Below are 20,832 nucleotides of genomic sequence, written 5' to 3'. Positions count from 1 at the left end.
TTATGAGATCCATATGGAAACATAATTAAATTCTGCTGTATCATTTGATATATAAAGGTGTGATATCTTTTTTCTCAAGGATTACAACTAGTTACATACCATAATCAATTCTTACCACAAATATATATTTTTAACGATTTTTAAATAATTTATAGTTTTAGTACCTTTTTTGTTTTAGATCATCTATAATTGTATATTTTTTCTCTCCACATATTATTATTATATTTCTATAGTAACAACTCACACTCAAAATATGATGAAATAATGATACTTGTGAAGGTAGTGCCTGTTGTAATAGCACATGATGTATAATAGGCCATGGTGCTTGTTGTGTCCTAGCAATTATTCCATGTCTCCTGTGTCTGTGCATATGTCTGTAACCATTTACAACTCTGTCCAAGAAGACTTGATTTTTGTTGTTACAAAAAAAAAAAAGCTTACTTTAGAAAGAATATTCATTTTTTTCATGCTCTTATAGTTTTGTGTTATTATCAAAAGCCTATATGAATATCTTGTTTCAAAAAATGTTGCAGATATGATGTGTACCTATGACAATCTAGAAGTCACATGTGACCAAATGAATATTGAAGCATATTGCTTAAAAATCATAATCTGATTAATTGAATGCATGTGAGGAAAAAGAATAGTTGTTAGAATTTGAAAATTTATATTTTCTGTTTAAATTTTTGTTTGTGGGGAAGTTATGTTTGTTTTTTACTTTATGGAGAATGTGGGGAAACATTAACATAATATTGAATCTAGTCCTAGCCCTACTCTGATAGGTGACAAGTAATATATATTTTATTCTTAGAGGCTCTAACCTCTAAAGGACAAAAGAGGGTGGGTTAGATACACTCAATTCATTTGAAGAGGCGGTGATGGGAGGGTTGGATTTGCAGTTGATGTTTATAAACAATAAATTTCTACTTATATAACAATTGTCAACATAAGAAACATTCAAACCTGTGAAGAATTTTTGTGAGATTTTTTTTGAGCCTAATTGTTGACAATGACTGGGGAGCAAAATCTCAATGGATTGAGATAAAGCTCCTGAGAATGGCAGCTGTGCGTTTTAATTTATACATTACACTCAAAAGAGATGCTGCAAGTGGGTTACATGAACTCCATTGGTGATAGATTAGGGGGGTGGGAGAAAGCACAGTGGGAAACCTCTGGGATTGGATGAAAAGTAAAATGATAGACACATGCATTTTTTACATAGGTGGGTACAGGCTCGTTAACAGTCAACAATTAACATGATAAAACAATGAGGATTTCTGGTCTCTGTGCCAGTACTGGTTGTGCCCTGTGAGGTCTGGGAAAGGGGAGTTACCCTGACATTCCAAAGGAATGTTCTCAGATGCAAAAGACAATAGACAGGCTTAGTTAAGGTAAATACTGACCTTTGTCAGGGAAGATACCAGCCTAGGACATGACTGCCCACCATAAACTGCTTTTTTTAGCTAAAGAGGGTTTAATTTCAGATCCATCCTTTGTGGTTACTCTAGCTCCCTGAGTGTATAAGGATGCCATGCAAGCCTTCATTGAGCCAGTCAGATTAGCATGTGGCTGCTTTTCATCCACACAATGTTAAAGAGATTTTTGATCAGGTTGGGGTCATCCTGTCTCACAAATGTCACCGTAATTGAGTCATTAGTGTCTGCTGGCATGCCTTAAGTCATGGGAAACCACCTTTCAGAAAAAGTTAATAGCTTGAGAATCTTACATCTGTTGAGGTGAAGCTACTGCCCCATAAATTATGCTCTGAATCCAGGTGAAATTGGCAGTGTAGGAAGGTATTCTGTCTCAAACAGAACCACAGGCTTATTTGGCTGATGGCTGCTTGAATGACTTCGATGAAATTTTTATTGGTGAGGTATGACATGGTGCAAAGCATAAAATTTCCAGGACTGAGATCTTAATGGCACTTATTCCGACATTCACCATCTCTATTGCTCTATGAATATTTAGTAAATCCTTCAGAATATTCTCAAATCTCAAACATATATAATGTTTGAGTTACTTTGTTTTTTGCAGGAATACAAAGAAAGCAGTCTTGGGAAAAATATAAGGCAGATTACTCCCTTTGACATTCTTAACCAAAACTTTCCAAAATCTGCCTCCATTCTAATTTTTAAACCAAAAAATTGAGTGATTATGTTTTTTTTTTTAAAAAAAGCACATTCTATTAACAGGCCTCAGTTTAAAGGATTTTTCTCAGTGAGTGCCATCTACTGGTATAATGTTGTAAGTACAATTTAAATAAGCTAGAATTTAGGTCACAATTTTATACCTATTATTTCAACTTTAAATGTTAATAACATGTAATATAATTTTAAATTTACATCTATATAAGAGAAAATAGTAAATTACTAGTAATATACTGTCCTGGGTGCTGATTTATATTTTTATGTTCTTTGTATGTATTTAGTACCTCCATAAGAATAAATAATAAAGCTTTGATTAAATGATATTAAAAATAAAATCTTTTTCTAGATGATTGGGAGTTCTCTTTTGAAATAATGTGAGCCATTAATTAATTTGTTCATTCAAAAATATTTCTGGAGAACTCACCATGCACCAGGCACTGAGCTGGAGGGACAAAACACTCATAATCCACACCCTACAGAAATTTACATTTTTTTATACCTGAGTGAAAAGTATTGGTTTTTACATTTCAATTACATGTTTTTATCAGTCTTTACCTTAGTTAACTATTCACCTTACATCATAAACATTAACTATATTATAGTGCAACAAATGGTGTGTCCATTATTTCATCTCAGTGAATATCTTGTATTTGCCAAGATTTTTTTCTCCACAGTAATCACCCTTCAATACATTCCTAAAATATAGTTGGTAACATGAAACTAGAGATGTTAGAGCCAATGAACACTGATTTAATACTAGTCAGGATTCAATATATGGGAAAGGGAGGGAAATTAGTCTGGAGTAAATTATATTCCATTAGTTATCTTTATTCTCATTAAAGTACTGAAAAATATGGAACAGCCAGCGCTGGGTAGATTATATATTTTGAGCATTCTTTCTAAGACAATGTGTTCTTAATATTCCCCTGCTTAAGCCTTTCTCCTGTCCCCTCCTTACCCTAGGATAAAAGCTAAACATTTGAGTGTGAGATACAAGCCTTTATGTTTGAGATCTTGCTTATTTCCTACCACTCTCCTTACTCTCTCACTTTATAATCCAACCAAATTCTACCATTGGCATTTGTAAAAATACACCAGGTTCTTCTTCTTATATGTGCCACTTTCAAACCTGTTTTCCCTAACTAAACTTCTTGTTGTAATTCAGACCACTTACAGTATGTGGAATTGCCACGAAATGTGTCTTGACCCTTATCCCCCCATGACCATCCCAAGCCTGGATTTGTATCTATTCTGTTTTAACCATGAAGTCTGTAAACTCCTGAAATAACACAGATTATTATGTTTAAATTTAAGACCCCTTTCTCTAATTAGCTAGAGAACCAGCATGGGCTAATGCCAATGGTTTAGCGCAGTGGTCGGCAAACTGTGGCTCGCGAGCCACATGTGGCTCTTTGGCCCCTTCAGTGTGGCTCTTTCACAAAATACTGACTTCTGCGCACGGGCCACGAAGTTTCAACCGCACTGTATGTGCGCGCCCGCACGTGGTATTTTGTGGAAGAGCCACACTCAAGGGGCCAAAGAGCCACATGTGGCTGGCGAGCCGCAGTTTGCCAACTACTGGTTTAGCGTAAGTTCTGATGTATTCCATATATTCAAAAATATTTGTTGTATGAATGAATGACATTTGAGGCCTAACGTTCACGTGAAACAATAATTTTGAATTTTGTTTGCTTTTGTATTTCAGAGTTCGTTATCTCTCCAAGGAAAACATAACCCATGACCCTCTGAGCAACACGGTCTCTTTTGTCCAGCCCAATGGCGCCATCTTTGAACCTTCCCTGTCCGTTGGATCAGAGAACGACACTTTCACTGTGCTCAATCTGGCTGTCGCTGTGAGTAGACAAACAAAATGATTTGTTTTGAAATGCTCTAGAGCCCGCTAGAATTAATCTCAACGTTAGAACTCTCACTAGATAGTATTTGTTCTGCTCCTATGTCCTTCTTTGAATAGAGTTTTGGTCATTAGGAAAGATGAAAAAAAATCAACTGAATTGGAAGACCACTTCAAGTGTATCCTTGGGAAAAAATAGGACTTAATTTTGAAAGACTTCTTGTAACTGAAACTGAGGCACTCAAATGTGCTTATCTAGGGATTAGAAAAATTATACTTTTAGCTCTGGCAAGATTTGGCAGTAATTTTAGAAAAATAGTTTTTTAAATTTTTTATTAAAATTAATTCTCATATTTAATCCATTTATTTGTTAAATATTTAATTCTATAAATGGTGTCTTTACACAGTTTTTTGTTGTTGTTTTTTTGTAGGCTGCAGCCCATCTCTATCCAAATCCATTTGTTCAAGTGGTACTCAACTCACTTATCAAAAAATCAAAGTCATCTCTGTTTCAAAGGAGAAGTGTGAGAGAACTATTGTGGGGCTATACGGATCCGTTCTTGGCTTTGGTACCATACCCAATTCCTAGAACAGTTGGTGTGTTTTATCCCGTGAGTACCAAATATAAATGTTGATATTGTTTTACTTTCATTGGATAAATAAAATGGCATTGGAAATCTATAATTTTATAATTTAGTGTGTTAGCCCTATTTATTATCATCTGGGAATATATATTCTAATTTTTAAAAATCATTTTTCTCACATGCTGCAGCTTTTCAAGTTTATAAAATTTACTTATATAAATTAACAATTAAATTTTTAATTAAGAAGATGATATTTAATCAGGATTTCTTTATTTGATAAATAAACAATTTGTCTAAAATTCAGTTATGCTGGTAAGCCTTTGAACACTATTTTTATAGTTTTGACTTCTGGAAAAATCAAGTTTAGTTCCAACATTTTAATTGTGTTAAATGTATTAGTTCTATCATTCCTCCTTCTCTAGATCTCTTACACATTGTTTTAATGTAAATTTAAAGCCTAAATTTACACACACAACACTGATAAATTAGCAATGTCCTATCTTATGGAGTTTATTAATAAGAATTCCTACTGGTCTATAAATGAAATGACAATTTGAAGATTAAGGAAAATGTGAACTTAGTGATAGACTTAGCTATAGCTCAATGTTTTGAATTATAAATAAGACAAGCTAACCCTCGAATTGGAATTTTGACAGTGATTTGACACTCTATGTGCTATTAGTTATATTCTCCAGTTCATTGTTGTTATTTTACTTTTAGAAAGTTTTCATGATTGCAACATTATCAATTCAGTATCAATGTAGAGAGCCGAAGGGATCAGAGATTCAGTTATTTATTTTTTTTAATCTTTATTGTTGAAAGTATGACATATGTCCTCTTTTCCTCCATTGACCAATTATTATTACTATTATTTTCATATATTTTCATTGATTTCAGAGAGGCAGGGAGAGGGAAAGAGAGATAGAAACATCAATGATGAGAGAGAATCATTGATTGGCTGCCTCTTGCATGACTCGCACAGGACCAAATCTGCAACCTGGGCATGAGCCCTGATTGGGAATTGAACTGTGACCTCTTGGTTCATAGGTCAACTCTCAACCACTGAGGGATGCTGGCAAGGCCCAGTTATTATTTTTTAACTCAAATACTTGGGTAATTTTGTTTTTAATTTTGTATACCTAGTTTTTGGTAACCACTTATTAAAGACTAGGGGTCCGGTGCACAAAATTCGTGCACTGGGTGTGTGTGTGGGGGGGAGTGTCCCTCAGCCCAGCCTGCCCCCTCTCACATACTGGGAGCCCTCAGGCGTTGACCCCCATCACCCTCCGATCGCCTGATCGGCCCCTTGCCCAGGCCTGACGCCTCCGCCAGAGGTGTCAGGCTTGGACAGGGGACCCCCATCTCCCCCCGATCACTGGCTCTGGCCCCCGCACAGGCCTGAGGCCTCTGGCCCAGGAATCATGCCTGGGCAGGGGACCCCCATCTCCCTCTGATCGCTTGCTCCACCCCCCACCCAAGCCTGACACCTCTGACCCAGGCTTCAGGCCTGGGCAAGGGGACCATCATATCCCCCCAATCCCCGGCTCCGCCCCCCACCCAGGCCTGATGCCTCGGCCAGAGGAGTTGACCCTCATCACCCTCCGATCACCAATCACCGGATCGGCCCCTTGACCAGGCCTGAGGCCTCTGGCAGAGGTGTCAGGCCTGGGCAGGGGACCCCCAGCTCCCCGCGGTTGCAGGCTCTGCCCCTGCCCAGGCCTAACGCCTCTGGCCTAGGCGTCCGGCCCGGGCAGCGGGGACCTGCAGTGGCAGCGGGGGGCGCCGCGATCGTGGGCTTCGCTTTAGGCCCAGGCAAGGGACCCCTAGCTCCTGGGACTGCCAGCTTCGACCGTGCCCAGCTCCCATCGCTGGCTCCACCCCTACTTCCTGCTATCACTGGCCAGGGCGGCAAAGGCGCCTGATTCTCCGATCATGGCTGGGGGGCCCTGCCCCCCAGCTCTTAGCTCCCCCCTGGGTTTCCGATCACTGTCAGTGGCAGGGGGCTTCTTCCTGCTTTCCCTTTCGCCTCCCTGCATTGTGCCTACATATGCAAATTAGCCGCCATCTTGTTGGCAGTTAACTGCCAATCTTAGTTGGCAGTTAACTGCCAATCTTAGTTGGCAGTTAACTGCCAATCTTAGTTGGCAGTTAATTTGCATATAGCCCTGATTAGCCAATGAAAAAGGTATCGCCGTACGCCAATTACCATTTTTCTCTTTTATTAGTGTAGATCATAATATTTAGAATACCTCTAGAAATCTGTCATCGTTCTCATAGATTTTGTTCAATATCTCCTCACCTCAATATAAAAGGAATAGTAATCCAAACTGTTTTACTGGCTTAATTATGAAAAAGAACACTAGAGTCTGGGTTATATCAACTTTTGATATGTTTTCTTCCTTTGTCTCAGCATCTAGCACTTATTTCTTGGAACCTTTTATATTCTATCTTTTTAACGTGTTAAAGAACAAGTTCAAAACTTCAATGCCTATATATTTTAAACCATATAAAATAATTATGTATAACCAGTCTTTGAGAAATGCAAACATGAGTTAATTACATGTTTTATAACTTGGAGAGTATGTATTGTTCAAGAAATAATTTTTTCTTGGTACGTGTATTTTCAGTACAACGATACTGCAGATGGTGTTTATGAAGTTTTCAATGGAAAAGACGATGTAAACAAAGTTGCCATAATTGACACTTACAAAGGTAAAAGGTAAGTATCCAGGTAAAGTGTGTGTGTGTGTGTGTGTGTGTGTGTGTTTTACAAGGGTACTCTAAAGCAGATGTTGCATAGACACCCACCTCTGCGACAGACCTGCCTCTATCTCAGCTCTGAGAATTCCTGTTCTACAAGGCATTAGCCCTTTATGTATGAAAGCTGGTTGTACTAGTGCCTCGCTGCTGAAAGTCAGCCCCAGGTTCTCTTACATGAAGAAATCCAAAGGGACTGTTTTCATTTCTGCTGTGTAACCAGCATTACAGTGGCCCATGCAATTAGATAACCACAAAATGAAAAGAGAGAAAATCACTGCATTAACTGATCATCTAGGAAACATAAAAATATGTTTTACTGGCTTTTTAAACTTGTTTGTGGAGTATATCAAACAAATATATTCATTCCATTGACATGACCTAATGTGCCTATAAAGATAAAAGCTTAATGAATCCATGCTAACACTTCCATGACTTTCCCCTTCAAAAACTTCTTGAAATAATTTCTACATATGATAGCTTAGCTTTTTAAAAATTCTTATCAATGAGAATACAAAATATTTTATATTTTAAGTAGCTCGTTATGTTTTAAGTAGTTTTAAAATTTGCATATTAAACTTGGAAATAAAGAGCATGTTTCCTTTGAAGTAGTAATAGAATGTGGTAGGTTCATATCGCCAGCCATGATTTTCTTTCTTTTCCTAGACCCTGCCTATTCAACTGAAATATAGGAAATTTATCATATGAGTAAAATAAGAAGAACCCTAATACATTTCAGGGCAGAAAACCTTTTCTTCTCCTCGATGTTAATAAATATGCTTTAGGCCACTTGTTTTCTGAAAAGATCAGTATTCAAAATAGAAAGAGGCCTGGCCAGGTGGCTTCTTTGGTTGGGGCGTCCTCCTGTACACCAAGAGGTGATGGGTTCGATTCCTTGTCAGGACACGCACCCAGGTTAGGCTTCCATCCCTGGTCAAGGAACATGCAGGAGGCAGCAGATCAATGTTTCTCTTCTCTCTCTCTCTCTCTCTCCCTCTCTCAAAAATATTGAAAGAGATAAAATGTTTTTATTAATATAACTAACAATTTCCTCACACCTGAGTCCCAATGGAAGAATTGACAATAGTTGAGTTTTCACTACTGTGGTACTTTTTCTTCTACAGAGTCCATATTTACATGTTTTTATAGAGAAGTTTAATGGAGGAAAACAAACACTTCTAAATGCTCATTTACGGGGAAATCACATCATTGTTTATATATCGAAGAACATGAACATTTCCTCCATTTCAATATTACAGAGAGATTTTGAAGAGAGTTGCTAAGTGCTCCTAGTTAAGTAATAATTTCAAATTTATAATAAGGTTAATGTAACTGATCATAGCAACACTGAGCATGATGAACAGCTTATTCTGTTTTTAAGAAGAAGCATCAACTTGCATTGATATCTCACTGGATGACATATTAAGAATAAGAAAAAAGTTTTACTATCACCAAAAAGTGTCTGAGGATACAGAGAAACTATTACTATGTTTTTTTATTGTATATATATCTTATCGAGACAGGAGAGCATAAATTAATAAACTCTGTCCTACTTTAATGCCAGATCATGCAAGAACTAAAAGGGGGGTGATAAATTGGTTAACTGCATGTTTCCAATCTCTATTAATCAAACATCTGCTTCTCTTTCTTTCCTCCTCCCCATTACCCTCTCCTCTCATACTGAGCTCACATCAGTTGCCCACTGAATATTTTTTCTTCTATTCATTCTAAGTACTCAACATACCACCAAATAATTTATTTCTCCCATTGGAAAAAAAAATATCTCCTATGCAGAGATCTAAATTTCTGGTCAACGTTTCTCAATTTCCTTTTTTCAGACTGGTGTCTATTCCAAATTGTTTCTATGTAAACAGTTTTATTTTGTAATCTGGCTACTTAATGGTATCAGGCACTTAATTTATTTTAACAAGATGAAAGCTTCAAAGAAAATATGGACTGAAGGAGTTACAACATTTCTTGAATTTAGCATTTGTCATGTCTAATCTTTATTTTAGCAATATTGCATCATAATAGACAAAGTAACATAAGAAAGGTGCTCTTGAAATGAGAATGTTTGTTCATTTTCTTTCTTTTTATTCCTAAGGACTCTCGGCTATTGGCCAAGTTATTGTGACATGATCAATGGTACAGGTAAGAGCATTTTTCTTGGCAGTAATCACAATGAACCCACCTCCCTCTCTCCCACAAATCCACCATTATACCAAGAGGATTCTGTAGGGGAGAGTATATGTTTACCTGTCTTTATACCCCAGAACATAATTTCAGAGTCTCTACTCTTTAACGGGTTTAGTAAATATCTGCTTAATGTGATAGGATTTCTGAAGACTAAGCATCAAGGATTGGCCTTTATTGAGTTACTAGGGAAATGTTTGCTTTGTAAAAGCTTTACTTAATGAACTGCCTTCCTGACAATAGAAGTAATGGATTAAAAAACTTAGAAAAGGAGCTACTATTCACATCCTTTGTAAATACTGTACAGATAATAATTTAAAATTGAAAAAAAATATATCAAAGTAATTACAAAAGGTGAATCATGGTTCCAAGGAAGGTTTCAAGCTGAGGTAGGATCGATAGAGTTGCAAGACAGAGCTGTCTATTTGAATAAGGTGGTCAGAATGAGAGAGAAAATAGCAACAAAAACAAGGTTAGGTGTCTACTAATCATGAAAAATGTATGCAAAGATGAACATTCTGAATAAGATTTGGGAAAAACACAGGATTATGACCTTATAGTATGGTTAGAACTGGCTGATTGTACTCCTTGAAGAAAAACAAAGTACACATATGCCTATTAATTTAAGAATTAAGATTTTAAAGAGCAAAAGGAATCAAACATCATGAGTAATTAAACAGAGGTGAGCTTTCAACAACTAAGAAGCAGAGGCAGGAGAATGATGTTTGCAAAGTTGGTGAGGCAATACCCTGCAGGAAAACGGTATAATAAAGACAAAGAACTTTAGATACAAAATTATGCAAAAAAATAGGTAATAAAGAGGAATACCAAAGTGTTGTTGACTTTGGCATTTTTTATTTAATTTTGTTATCACTCCCTTATAGAAAAACAGAACAAACATGGGTTTGATTGGTGATGCTTGGAGCCATGAGGGTGGATGAAAGGAAGAGAGAAAAATAAATAAATTCCTTTCTAAGTAAAGCGTTTCTGCAAATCAATTGTAAAGTGTCTCAATACCACCAGCTCTAGTAATTGCATAAGCATGACACTTCAGCCCTTCGGTGCAGAGTGAAAGGCACTGTGCTGCTCCTAAGTACTGATGGGTTCTTTATGAGTCTAGAAAAAAAAAAGTATTAAACATTTCTGTCCAAAGCTAAGAAGTAGAGAAGCTTTAAAAGAGGAGCTAGGATATTTAATAATGGCAATAGTATAAATATATGAGAAACTGGTATGAAATTACAAGCTCTAAGAGGAAAAAAGTAAAAAAACAGGAGCAGAGGTAGGTTGGACAGGGTAGGGGACTCTGCGATGATCCCTGTAAGACAGATTTTTGGTCACGAAACAGGAAAAAGTTGCAATGTGTTTTCATCACAACTTAAAAAGGCTTCCTCTGCCTTCTTCCGGAAGTTGGAAGAGATGTACAATAAAAGTATGAATGTACATTTGAATGCTTTTTTTAATACCCTGCTAATATCAGCTATCTAGTTGTTGGTATGATTATGATGTAAGCTTCAGTGATATTTCAGATAATGATTTTTAAATCTTTTCAATGTTCTTTTTCATTAATGGTTAAGACTTGGTAAGACAGTTGTAGGCAATGCCCATTCAGTGACCTATTTGGGGAGTTTAAGCCAATCTGTAATATTCAGTTCCTTAATGGCAGGATCAAGTTCATTGTGATCTTCTGTTACATTTTACTTATCACAAGAGTATAAGTGAAAGGTAATAAGATTACAAGGTTGGAGACTTACCAGAGAAATAACCTAGAATTCATAATTGAAGGATGGGTCTTATCATTATAGATAAAAACATTCAGTGGTGGCTCAGTTTGGTGATATTCTTTTAAGGAGCAAATGGAGGAGTTAGCTCATTATTTCTTCATATATCCAGAGTGTGCCATGGATCATGACCACAGCAGAAATTCAATAAATTCAAAAAATGCTCTTTTTAGTTTGATGGATATGTTTTCAAACCATTTGCAAGAAATTCTTAGTGAGAGGACTTTAAAAAATGATTTCAATAATATTAGTCAGCCATTAGAGCAGATGAATGAATCACTATCAAAAGTACAATGCAAACTGAAAAGGAATGCTAAATCAACTTCATGTTAAAAAAAAAAAAAGTGCCACTCTACTACATGTTTAAATGACAATATTTTGGGTACATTGGGTTAAATAAAACATACCTGTTTTGTTTTACTTTTAAAATTGTGGCTACTAGAGAATTTTAAAGCTACAGATACAATTGACATTACTATTTCTATTGACCATGCTGGAATAGAGATTTCTACATTCTTCCAGGACACACGTGACATCTAATCACTTGACACTGGCTTAATTTTTAAACAGATGCAGCCACATTTCCTCCTTTTGTTGAGAAGACCCGGGTACTGCAATTCTTCTCCTCTGACATTTGCAGGTAAGACAAAGACACATACATTTCTGTGAGTCAGAAAATTTTCCCATGTAACAAAACACAGGCCAAGAAGCTCATACTTAATGTTATTTGAGAAAAATAAAATACATGTAGTGAAACTTTTCTTCATTTATTAAGAATAAATATGCCAGTCATAATATGTTTATTAATGCTTTAAAAAAAGTAAAGGATGTAGAAAGATATTTTACATAATATAAATCATTCTCTTCTTGTTAGGTCTAAGCAAGAACTCTTTCTTTCTTTTACTAAACTTTCATTATATTTAATAGTAGTCAAGTCTATCCTTCTATGCCCAATTTTTCTAAGATGTCCAGAGAAGGTGATGTCACTGTCACAGAACTATGTTAATTAATGTGTTCTACCTCCCCTACAGCATCTTTTCCAATTGATGGGGCCTAGTAGATACCACAGGCATTAGAACCCACACCAATATGCTTAAATCCTAACCCTGTTCCCAAAGGCTGTGTGGTTGTGAGCAAGTATTTAATATCTCTGAATCTTTTCCTTATCTGTAAAGTTGAAGAGAGCAGTGATTCTTCCTAGAGAGTTATCTGGGGATTGGAAGAAACATTTACTGAGCCCCAGCACATTACCAAGATTATGGTGGACACTTGGTAAATGATGGAGGTATAGAATACAGTATATTAAGCTCACACGCACACACTTACAAGGAAGTGGTCTTTCTCTTCATGACTGTTTTGAAAGACAGGTATTTTATTTTTATTTTATTGAGGTGGGCACACACAAAAAAGTATTTGAGGCAGTCATATAAATAGTTAATCTATGAAGGAAATAAACTGAAAAAAAAATGTCTTTAGTATCAATACACCATGGCACTTCACAAGCAAAAATTATTCTTAGAAGGTTTTGAAAATAAAGGTAAGGATAGCTCATACTCAGGTATTGAGTTCTGATATGCCTTAAAATTTTATAAGGATTTGTTTTCCCTAAAAATTAAGCAAGAATTCTGATAAGAGTATATTAGATTTTCCAAGTTAGAGTAAGAATATAAATCTAAAACTAAGAAAAAAATGAATCTCTGAAATATAGTTCAGATCCCTGGGATAAAGCTCTTTTTCTCTGTGTTTAGGTCCATCTATGCTGTGTTTGGAGCCGAACTTGATCTGAAAGGAATTTCTGTGTTTAGATTTATTCTTCCACCCAAGGCCTTTGCATCTCCAATTCAAAATCCAGAAAACCATTGTTTCTGCACAGACCCAGAGATCTCAAATAATTGTACATTTTATGGTTTGCTAGACATTAGCAAGTGCAAAGAAGGTGAGTAAATGTTCTCAGTATTACAGTTCATGTTGTAATTTTCAGTGTTCTTTAAAATGTAACCTTTACCCAGGATCCCTTTGACAAAAAAAATTAAGTGAGAAAGCAATAAGGATAGAAAGTAAGGGTGATGGTAGGAAATTTTTCTGTGTTTTTTTGTATTGTGTTCAAAGTCCTAATTGTGTTTCAGTGCTGCATAGGTTAGTTATTAGTCAATGAAATCATACTAGTATTTCTCTGTGTTACTTAAGGAAAATGTCTAGGCCCTTTTCCATATTATTATTATTATTATTATTATTATTATTATTATGCTGCTCATTGTCATTTTGAGTTGTATAGGTTCCTTGTATATTTTGGATTTTGGCATATTAACTGCTTATTGGATATCTAGTCTGCAAATATTTTCTCCCATTCCACTTAGCCTTATTATTATTATGGTTGTTATTGTTATTGTTTCTTTTGCCATATAGAATCCTTGTGCTCCTTCTACATTTAGGGTAAAAGGAAAATAATTCCCAGAATACTATGAGTATTTCAACGTATGTATCTGCCATTTTTTCTTTCTTTGAAAATGGTAAATAAAAATAAGTATATTTTCAGTGTGTCTCTGAAACAAAGGCTGACTTACACACAATTTGTGGTCTGTCTTGGTTTGCTCACTTTCTTCATATTGGAGTGGTGAGAATAAAGAAAGAAAAAAACCTCTTAATTAATTCTCAGTTCATAGATATATTACTACCTAAAACAAAAACATATGTGATTAAAACTGTGTTCAGCAGCTAAACCTTACATATTAAAAATTAATACTTAAGGCATAAACAACAGAATCAACTGACTGGCTAGTAAAATAATGGAGAATTTTGTTATTTTATTTGTACAGTAGCAATCAGATGTTATAATTCTCCCTCACCCTCATCCCCCAAAATTAGTGTTCAAACCCAGCTATGCATTTTTTTAAATTTTTAAAAATTTATTTTCAAAAATCTTTTTTTAGTGTTATGTGAAATATTTATCCCCAATTATCTTCCTAAATCTTGTTTTCAGGAAAACCTGTGATCATTTCACTTCCTCATTTCCTACATGCCTCTCCTGAAATTAGAGAAACTATTGAAGGCTTAAATCCAGATGAAGAAGAACACAGCACATACTTAGATGTTGAACCTGTAAGCAAATATACTATTGATCTGCCTTGTTTAATATTGTGTTTTTTTAATTAAAGAAAAAAATAAACTCTATCCTTGTCAATTACATTTATTGATCATATTTATTGATAAATTACTTTTATTTCAATGAAAATTACATTGATTTTTTTCTATTACTTTATGAAATATCAAGCTAACAATTTTAGTTTTTAAGAATATTGAACTTGTTAAGCATTTTTAATGGATCATGGGTCAGGAATACTAGTGATGGGGATGATTCTAATCATTGCTTATATGAAGAAACCTTTTATATTATATTATGAGGGATAAAAGGAGATTTTATAGGTATATGTGAATTGGGGGCTAGATCTATTATATTTAGTGTCACGAAAAATTTATAAAATCTTATAAGCACAACAGTTTTAATTATTTTACTGTTCTACTTTTCAAAAATTTAATGGAATGCCAGAATTTTAGTAGCAATTTTTATTTTATTTCAATAATGATAGTAGTATGATTAAACTGAAGATATATGAATTATGACTGAATATATATTTGACCTTGCATAGTTTAGGAACTATATAAACTGTATATGTTTTTATGTTTTAGTACTGTTATATCATTGTTGATTCCCCAAAACCATTTCTGGTAAACATCATAAACCTAGCTTAAACATTAGACATTAGAGTAGGCAAAGAAATTATATGTGTGAGTACATGTATATGCATGTGTGCTTGCATGTATATGCATGCACATACATATATGCATATTCACATAATGCAACTATGGATAGTTATGTAGGAAATATTTAACATGTCCAATTACTTATTTAATAAATACACAAGTTTCAAGTAGAACAGATTCACCTTAAGTTCTATATAACATTACAAATTAATGTTGGCTATTATAAAAGAATGTTTTCCAAAGAAGTTAAAAATAATTTTAATTTGTTCCTTTTTTTAGATAACTGGATTCACTTTACGATTTGCAAAACGGCTGCAAGTCAACATATTGGTCAAGCAATCAAAAAAAATTGAGTGAGTCTCTTGACCAAGGTTATCTTTACATGCTTTTAGTATTTTCTTGTAAGAATGTGAGTAAATCTATGAAAGTAAGTGAAAATAATATAAAACTTCAACTTCTCTTTGGCTTGACTATATTATATAATAATTATTAAATGCTTATAACTTTCATTTGTAATTTAGAAGTACATCTGTTCACTGAAGTGAATTTATATATAGTTTGGAATGTTTTAAAGTATTAGGTGGCATCTCACATTTTGCTTACTCTCCAAATATTTCTATGACAATAATTTCCAAAACTCATATTTTACTTTCCTGAGTAGAATTTGTTTAAAGGAAAAATCTGTGTTTAGAAAGAGTCAATCAATTATAAATCTGTTATGAAGGCTTTTAGAATAGAAGATAACTGAGAAACAACCATATTAAAACCTAAATGATTCATTACAGGGAACAAAAATCAAGGAACTTAACCAAGTTGCAAGAGTAACTAATTTCTGAATATTTATTGACACTGGTAATTACTAAAACTTCTGTCCTATATGTGTAATATATTTTCATAATTTTTAAATGTATATTACAGGGTTTTAAAGCGTCTGACTAGGAACTACATTGTGCCTATTCTTTGGCTTAATGAGGTTAGTATTTTTATCTATTAGTATTAAAAGCAATAAACTTCTTTGTATATAAAAATACTTTTGACATTTTAAAATTGAATATACCTTTAATGTATATTGGAAGTTGTATGTGTTTTCATTGTTCATATAGATGAGTTTACCTAATATTAATTATAACTATTTGAGAGAACCAAACCAAATAGAAATATCAAGTTTGTTTAATTTTCTGTGCCCTTTTTGTCATTTTAGATTATTTTCAAAATGCATCTGTTAAACATTTTTTCTTGTCATATGTTTGTGTTAGAGAGAGTCATTCACATATCTAACTTCAAATAATTCAAGGCTCACTGAATATTATCGTTAATAAAAGCCAACCAAGCTTACAAAAGCCAGGTTAAAGCAGTTGTAGATAGTCTATCCTATTGCCTGACAAGATATTTTTTGTGTAAACCATGGAATTATGGAATTGATTAGCCACAGAATTAGGAAATGCATCAAGTCTTTATAGGGAATTAAATAGTTGACCCTTGGCATTTTCCTATGTCACTAGGAAAACACTTTGGAAAATTGTGAACGATTTTGGTAAGACAGTTTTAAAGATCAACGGAGCTAGCATATTGAAGAGTGCCAGATAACATGTTTAAAGAGAAGTGGGTTATATTTCACTCTGTATTCTACCTTGGCATGTATTGCCTCCTTGAACATGCAAAGGGAATTTCATTGGCTTGTCTTACAGATACAGATGACTAATACTTATATAGATGTTGGGGGGGGGGGGAGTGATACGTAAGTGGAGGATTTTAAGTATTTTGCTCTAATGATCTATGCAAATAAAGCTAATTATTTACTTGATTACAGACTGGTACCGTTGGCGATGAGAAGGCAGAAATGTTTAAAAACCAAGTGACTGGAAAAATAAAGCTCCTTGGCGTCGTAGAAATGACCTTACTCGGTGTTGGTGTGGTGCTATTTGTTGCATTTATGATCTCATATTGTGCATGCAGATCAATGAGAACAAAATAAGTAAGTATATACAAAAATATAAATATATGTATGTATACTACTTTAGTAATATTAGTTTATATGTTACTTTTTTGCATTTTATCAAAGAGGGGTTATAAGTTATTTTGTAACTCCTTCTGGACATGTCTAGCCAATTATTGTTTTTAATACATTCTTGAAGTTTTGAGATACTTAATGTAAATGAAGACATAAATGAGGACTGAGGAAATAAAGGCCCATAAATCTCAAGCAGTTCACTAGATTCCATCTTTATTCTGAGAGGAAAGGGATAAGAGATAATTTTCAACTTTGAAAAGTTAGTACATAGATAGATTTTTGCAGAATTCTGACTTCATTTATCGATTATTTCTAGTTACGTTTTTAAAAAATAATTTAGCATATTGATTAGGAAAGGTTATGTAAAATTGAAACTAGTAGATATTTGGAGAGATTGAAATCTACAAGGGAAAAGAGAAATTAAATAAGCTAGAAATTAAAAAGAGACTAAAAACTTGATAATAAATGGTAGAGATAAAATATGCCTTTAAAATAAATACTGCATTAAAATGAAATTTAAAATGAAGATAACATTACTACAAATACAGGATTGCTTCACAGACATGCTGGTCATACATTGTCCAATATCAGGGTGTGTTCCCTAGATGCTTAATGTGGAAGCAGGATTAACAATTAAAATTCATGAGCTAAAATTGGAATGTAACAGTAAAAGAGAATAGGAGAAAGTCATGTTCAACACAGTAAAACCAAATTACTCAGGGTTTAGACGGAATATCATGTAAATGTGGACATTTGCGTTTTAGCAGAACTCCAGAGGTGGTCAGGCCTCTGGTTTAGTTATTAGTTAGTGTCTGTGTCCCCTTGCACACAAACAGGAATGAGTGCCTGATCCTATCATCCCTAAGTGGAAGTCTTTCTGTAATCATTATAGGTGCCACTGGTGTAGCCTTTGGGGGAGAATTTTTCACTTCATCCATAATTCTCATCAGCCTTTCCTTTCCAGGCGCATTAAAAAAAAAAAAAAAAGATAAAAGCAATACACTTGCTTTAAAATCACAACTTTAAAACGAGTTTTCTTATTTTACTTTCAATCAGACTGTTGACCCTAATCTGTCTTAAATACAGATTCTGGTGCTGCCACTGATAACTATTTAGCTTTTTCTATGTGCCAAGATCATGCTAAATCTGTAATATGTACTATCACATTGAATCCCTAATACAATTTCATGCGTTTCTAATAGCCAGGGATTCGTCAGCATCTGTTCTATCTTCTGCAGACACTCCAGAACATTGTAAATTTTAACAGTGCAGAATTGTCCATTTTCCAAAGTGTGAACCAGTCAAATTGATAATTTTTTAAGTGGAATTTTCAGAACACTATTTGTGTGTGTGTGTGTGTGTGTGTGTGAGTGATTGAGTGCTTGTGTCTAGGAAGGTAACCCAATCTTTTGTTTTGATCATGTTTGGCACTATTTAGTCACTGAAAAGAAGGCTAAGCAATTATGGCCACAATCTATTTGAATAGGATGTATTCAAAATGACCGTATAATATATTCACATTATAATAAACAAGGGAAATATTGCGTCACTGTTAAGACCATTAGTCCAATAACAAACATGTTATGATTAAACCAAGATATTCATATAACTATTTATATAAGAGATAAAAAATAATCCATTGAAAAACAAACAAATAAACAAAACAAAAACTTGTTCTGGTGGAAAAGCATGTTTTCAAAAGAAAGTATAGTAGTTAAAAGTTTTTATTTTAACAAGTATTCTCTCTTAAAATTATATAATAAATTTTATCACTGCTCAGTGAGCCCTGAATGTCAAATTCCTTGGATCTCTATGTGGCCAAATTAGGGTAAAGGGTTGAAAACTCTCTAGAGCCTCTCTGTCAACAAACGTATTCGTTTTCTTTACCCTTAACTGTTTTGAGGAAAAGTGGCTGGTATTTATAAAACTATATGCCTTTCTTTTACAAGTAGAGAAAAAGATTTTCTTTGTAGATTATTTGATTCATTAGATTTAGAAGAATCACAGGAGATGTAGATTTCCTTAAACAAGCCTCAGTTTTTAATATTATAAACTTATGCCTTTGGGAAGATTTGTAAGCAATTGGAAAAACAAGATAGATTTACAAAAGGAAATAAAATATAAGATGGTGGAGCTGAAGAATGGCTTTATTCAATGGATCACAAAGAGCACAAGCAAATAGTCCCTTCGAAAAGAATAGAATAGTATAGACACCTCCAAATGGGAGATGACCTGAAGGGAGAGCCAAGAGTAGAAATGCTTGCCCAGAGCAGATTCACTGGTGCAATCCTTACCTGGCTACATGCGGGTCTTTAGAATTGGGAAGCTTATCCTTCTTTAATGGGAATATGCATTGTCTTACTATATAGTCCACCAGAGAGCTTTTCTCTACAGATTAACAAATTATGCTGAATAACAGAAAGTAGGATATCTTGGATATATAAAATTTGAGTATTACCTGTTTTGTTTTTTTTCCACTGCTTCCTGATAAACAGTAACATTTCTTCTACTTTCTAGACAGCAAATGAATTTTTACATTTATGTACCAGCAACATCAAGACCTTTGTGAATACTGACCTACAAATGAAGATTTAATACGCTTTATTTTTTCAAAACATACCTAATCTTATAGTTGATGAAATGGTGGCACCATTCATTTTGGCAATAAGCAGCAACACAGTTCTAACGATTATTAAGATGTCATTAAAATCCATAATCTGAACAAGTAACCAGCACCTTTTAAAATTCATCTTGTGCACAGTTTCTACGGACCAGGTTCTAGCATGGACAAATTATTTTTATTTGGTGCTGATTCACTAATTGATTCCCTGGTGACAAATTCAGCAGAGGAGTGGACATTCTAAACAAATTCTGGACCCTGAACCCTTCTCTTTCTCATCAAGGGAAGACAGCATCATTCTCGGCAGTGTCCCTGTTCCATTGCAACAGACCCCAGGACTGTCAGTACATTGCATTTTCATGAGCATCATTATTTTGAAAGACATTTAAGAATGGAAAATAAATGATTAGCCTGTGCGTTATTTATTATATGTTACCTAAATCCCCTTCTCTATGGAATTCTTTGCATAGCAACAGCAGGCATTATAATTATGGTCTTACTTTATAACAATATGGGCTTCTATTTTTAACACTGATTACGCAGACGAGAGTCACTGGTAGCACATCTGGCTCTCCATGTTAAGGTCTTTGTAATTTTCCACCTTCTGCAGCTCTTCTGGAAATCTGAGTTGATTATGATCTTTCTACTCAGTTATATACAACTTATGCTTCATGACTTCAGAATGCTGTCCTAGTATGAAAATATGTAAATGAGAATAAAGGAATTAATGTATGAACGATGACGAAGAGAATGCATTAATAGTTATTTGTTGTAATCATTTTTGCTTTCATTGTCACCTCACACAGAATGATTTCAACCATTAAAAGACATTCTTACTTAAACTCCTGCACTTTGCCTAGTTCCTCTTGTGTCACAAAACATTTACCCCAATTTTCTGTTTAAAGTATTTTCTTTGAATCCATATTTCTTTGTGAATCCATATTTCCTTCTGAAATATTCTTTCTAATTCAATATTGACACTTTGTCCTAGCCTAATTTTGAGTCATTTAGAAGACAACCAAAAGATATTTGGTTTAATTCTTTATAGCAGCATGACTTAAGTTCTAGACTGGGAAAGATTTCTTTTTTATTAGACCTACTAGAGGCCCAGTGCACAAATTCGTG

The 20,832-nt window shown here is 34.4% G+C and overlaps 1 protein-coding gene across 4 annotated transcripts in view; it reads left to right on the top strand.

The window, feature by feature from the left end:
• CD36 (CD36 molecule (CD36 blood group)) overlaps window positions 1-20,458 on the top strand; it is a 275,923-nt gene extending 255,465 nt beyond the window's left edge. For all 4 annotated transcript variants that reach the window (XM_081102358.1, XM_081102359.1, XM_081102357.1 and 1 more), the window contains 11 exons: window positions 3,856-4,003; window positions 4,434-4,613; window positions 7,214-7,305; window positions 9,448-9,494; window positions 11,885-11,954; window positions 13,063-13,250; window positions 14,295-14,413; window positions 15,356-15,429; window positions 15,995-16,049; window positions 16,887-17,051; window positions 19,605-20,458. In XM_081102358.1, the coding sequence (XP_080958484.1) occupies window positions 3,856-4,003; window positions 4,434-4,613; window positions 7,214-7,305; window positions 9,448-9,494; window positions 11,885-11,954; window positions 13,063-13,250; window positions 14,295-14,413; window positions 15,356-15,429; window positions 15,995-16,049; window positions 16,887-17,051 (1,138 nt within the window). In that variant the 3' untranslated portion in view covers window positions 19,605-20,458. The remainder of the gene's footprint in view (window positions 1-3,855; window positions 4,004-4,433; window positions 4,614-7,213; window positions 7,306-9,447; window positions 9,495-11,884; window positions 11,955-13,062; window positions 13,251-14,294; window positions 14,414-15,355; window positions 15,430-15,994; window positions 16,050-16,886; window positions 17,052-19,604) is intronic.
• The last annotated feature ends 374 nt before the right edge of the window (window positions 20,459-20,832 follow it).

Source organism: Myotis nattereri, assembly GCF_964212035.1.
Source record: "Myotis nattereri genome assembly, chromosome: 11".
NCBI classification, from domain to species: domain Eukaryota; kingdom Metazoa; phylum Chordata; class Mammalia; order Chiroptera; family Vespertilionidae; genus Myotis; species Myotis nattereri.
The sequence above is the reverse complement of the archived record's forward strand: the minus strand, read 5'-3'. Positions and strand labels throughout refer to the sequence as shown.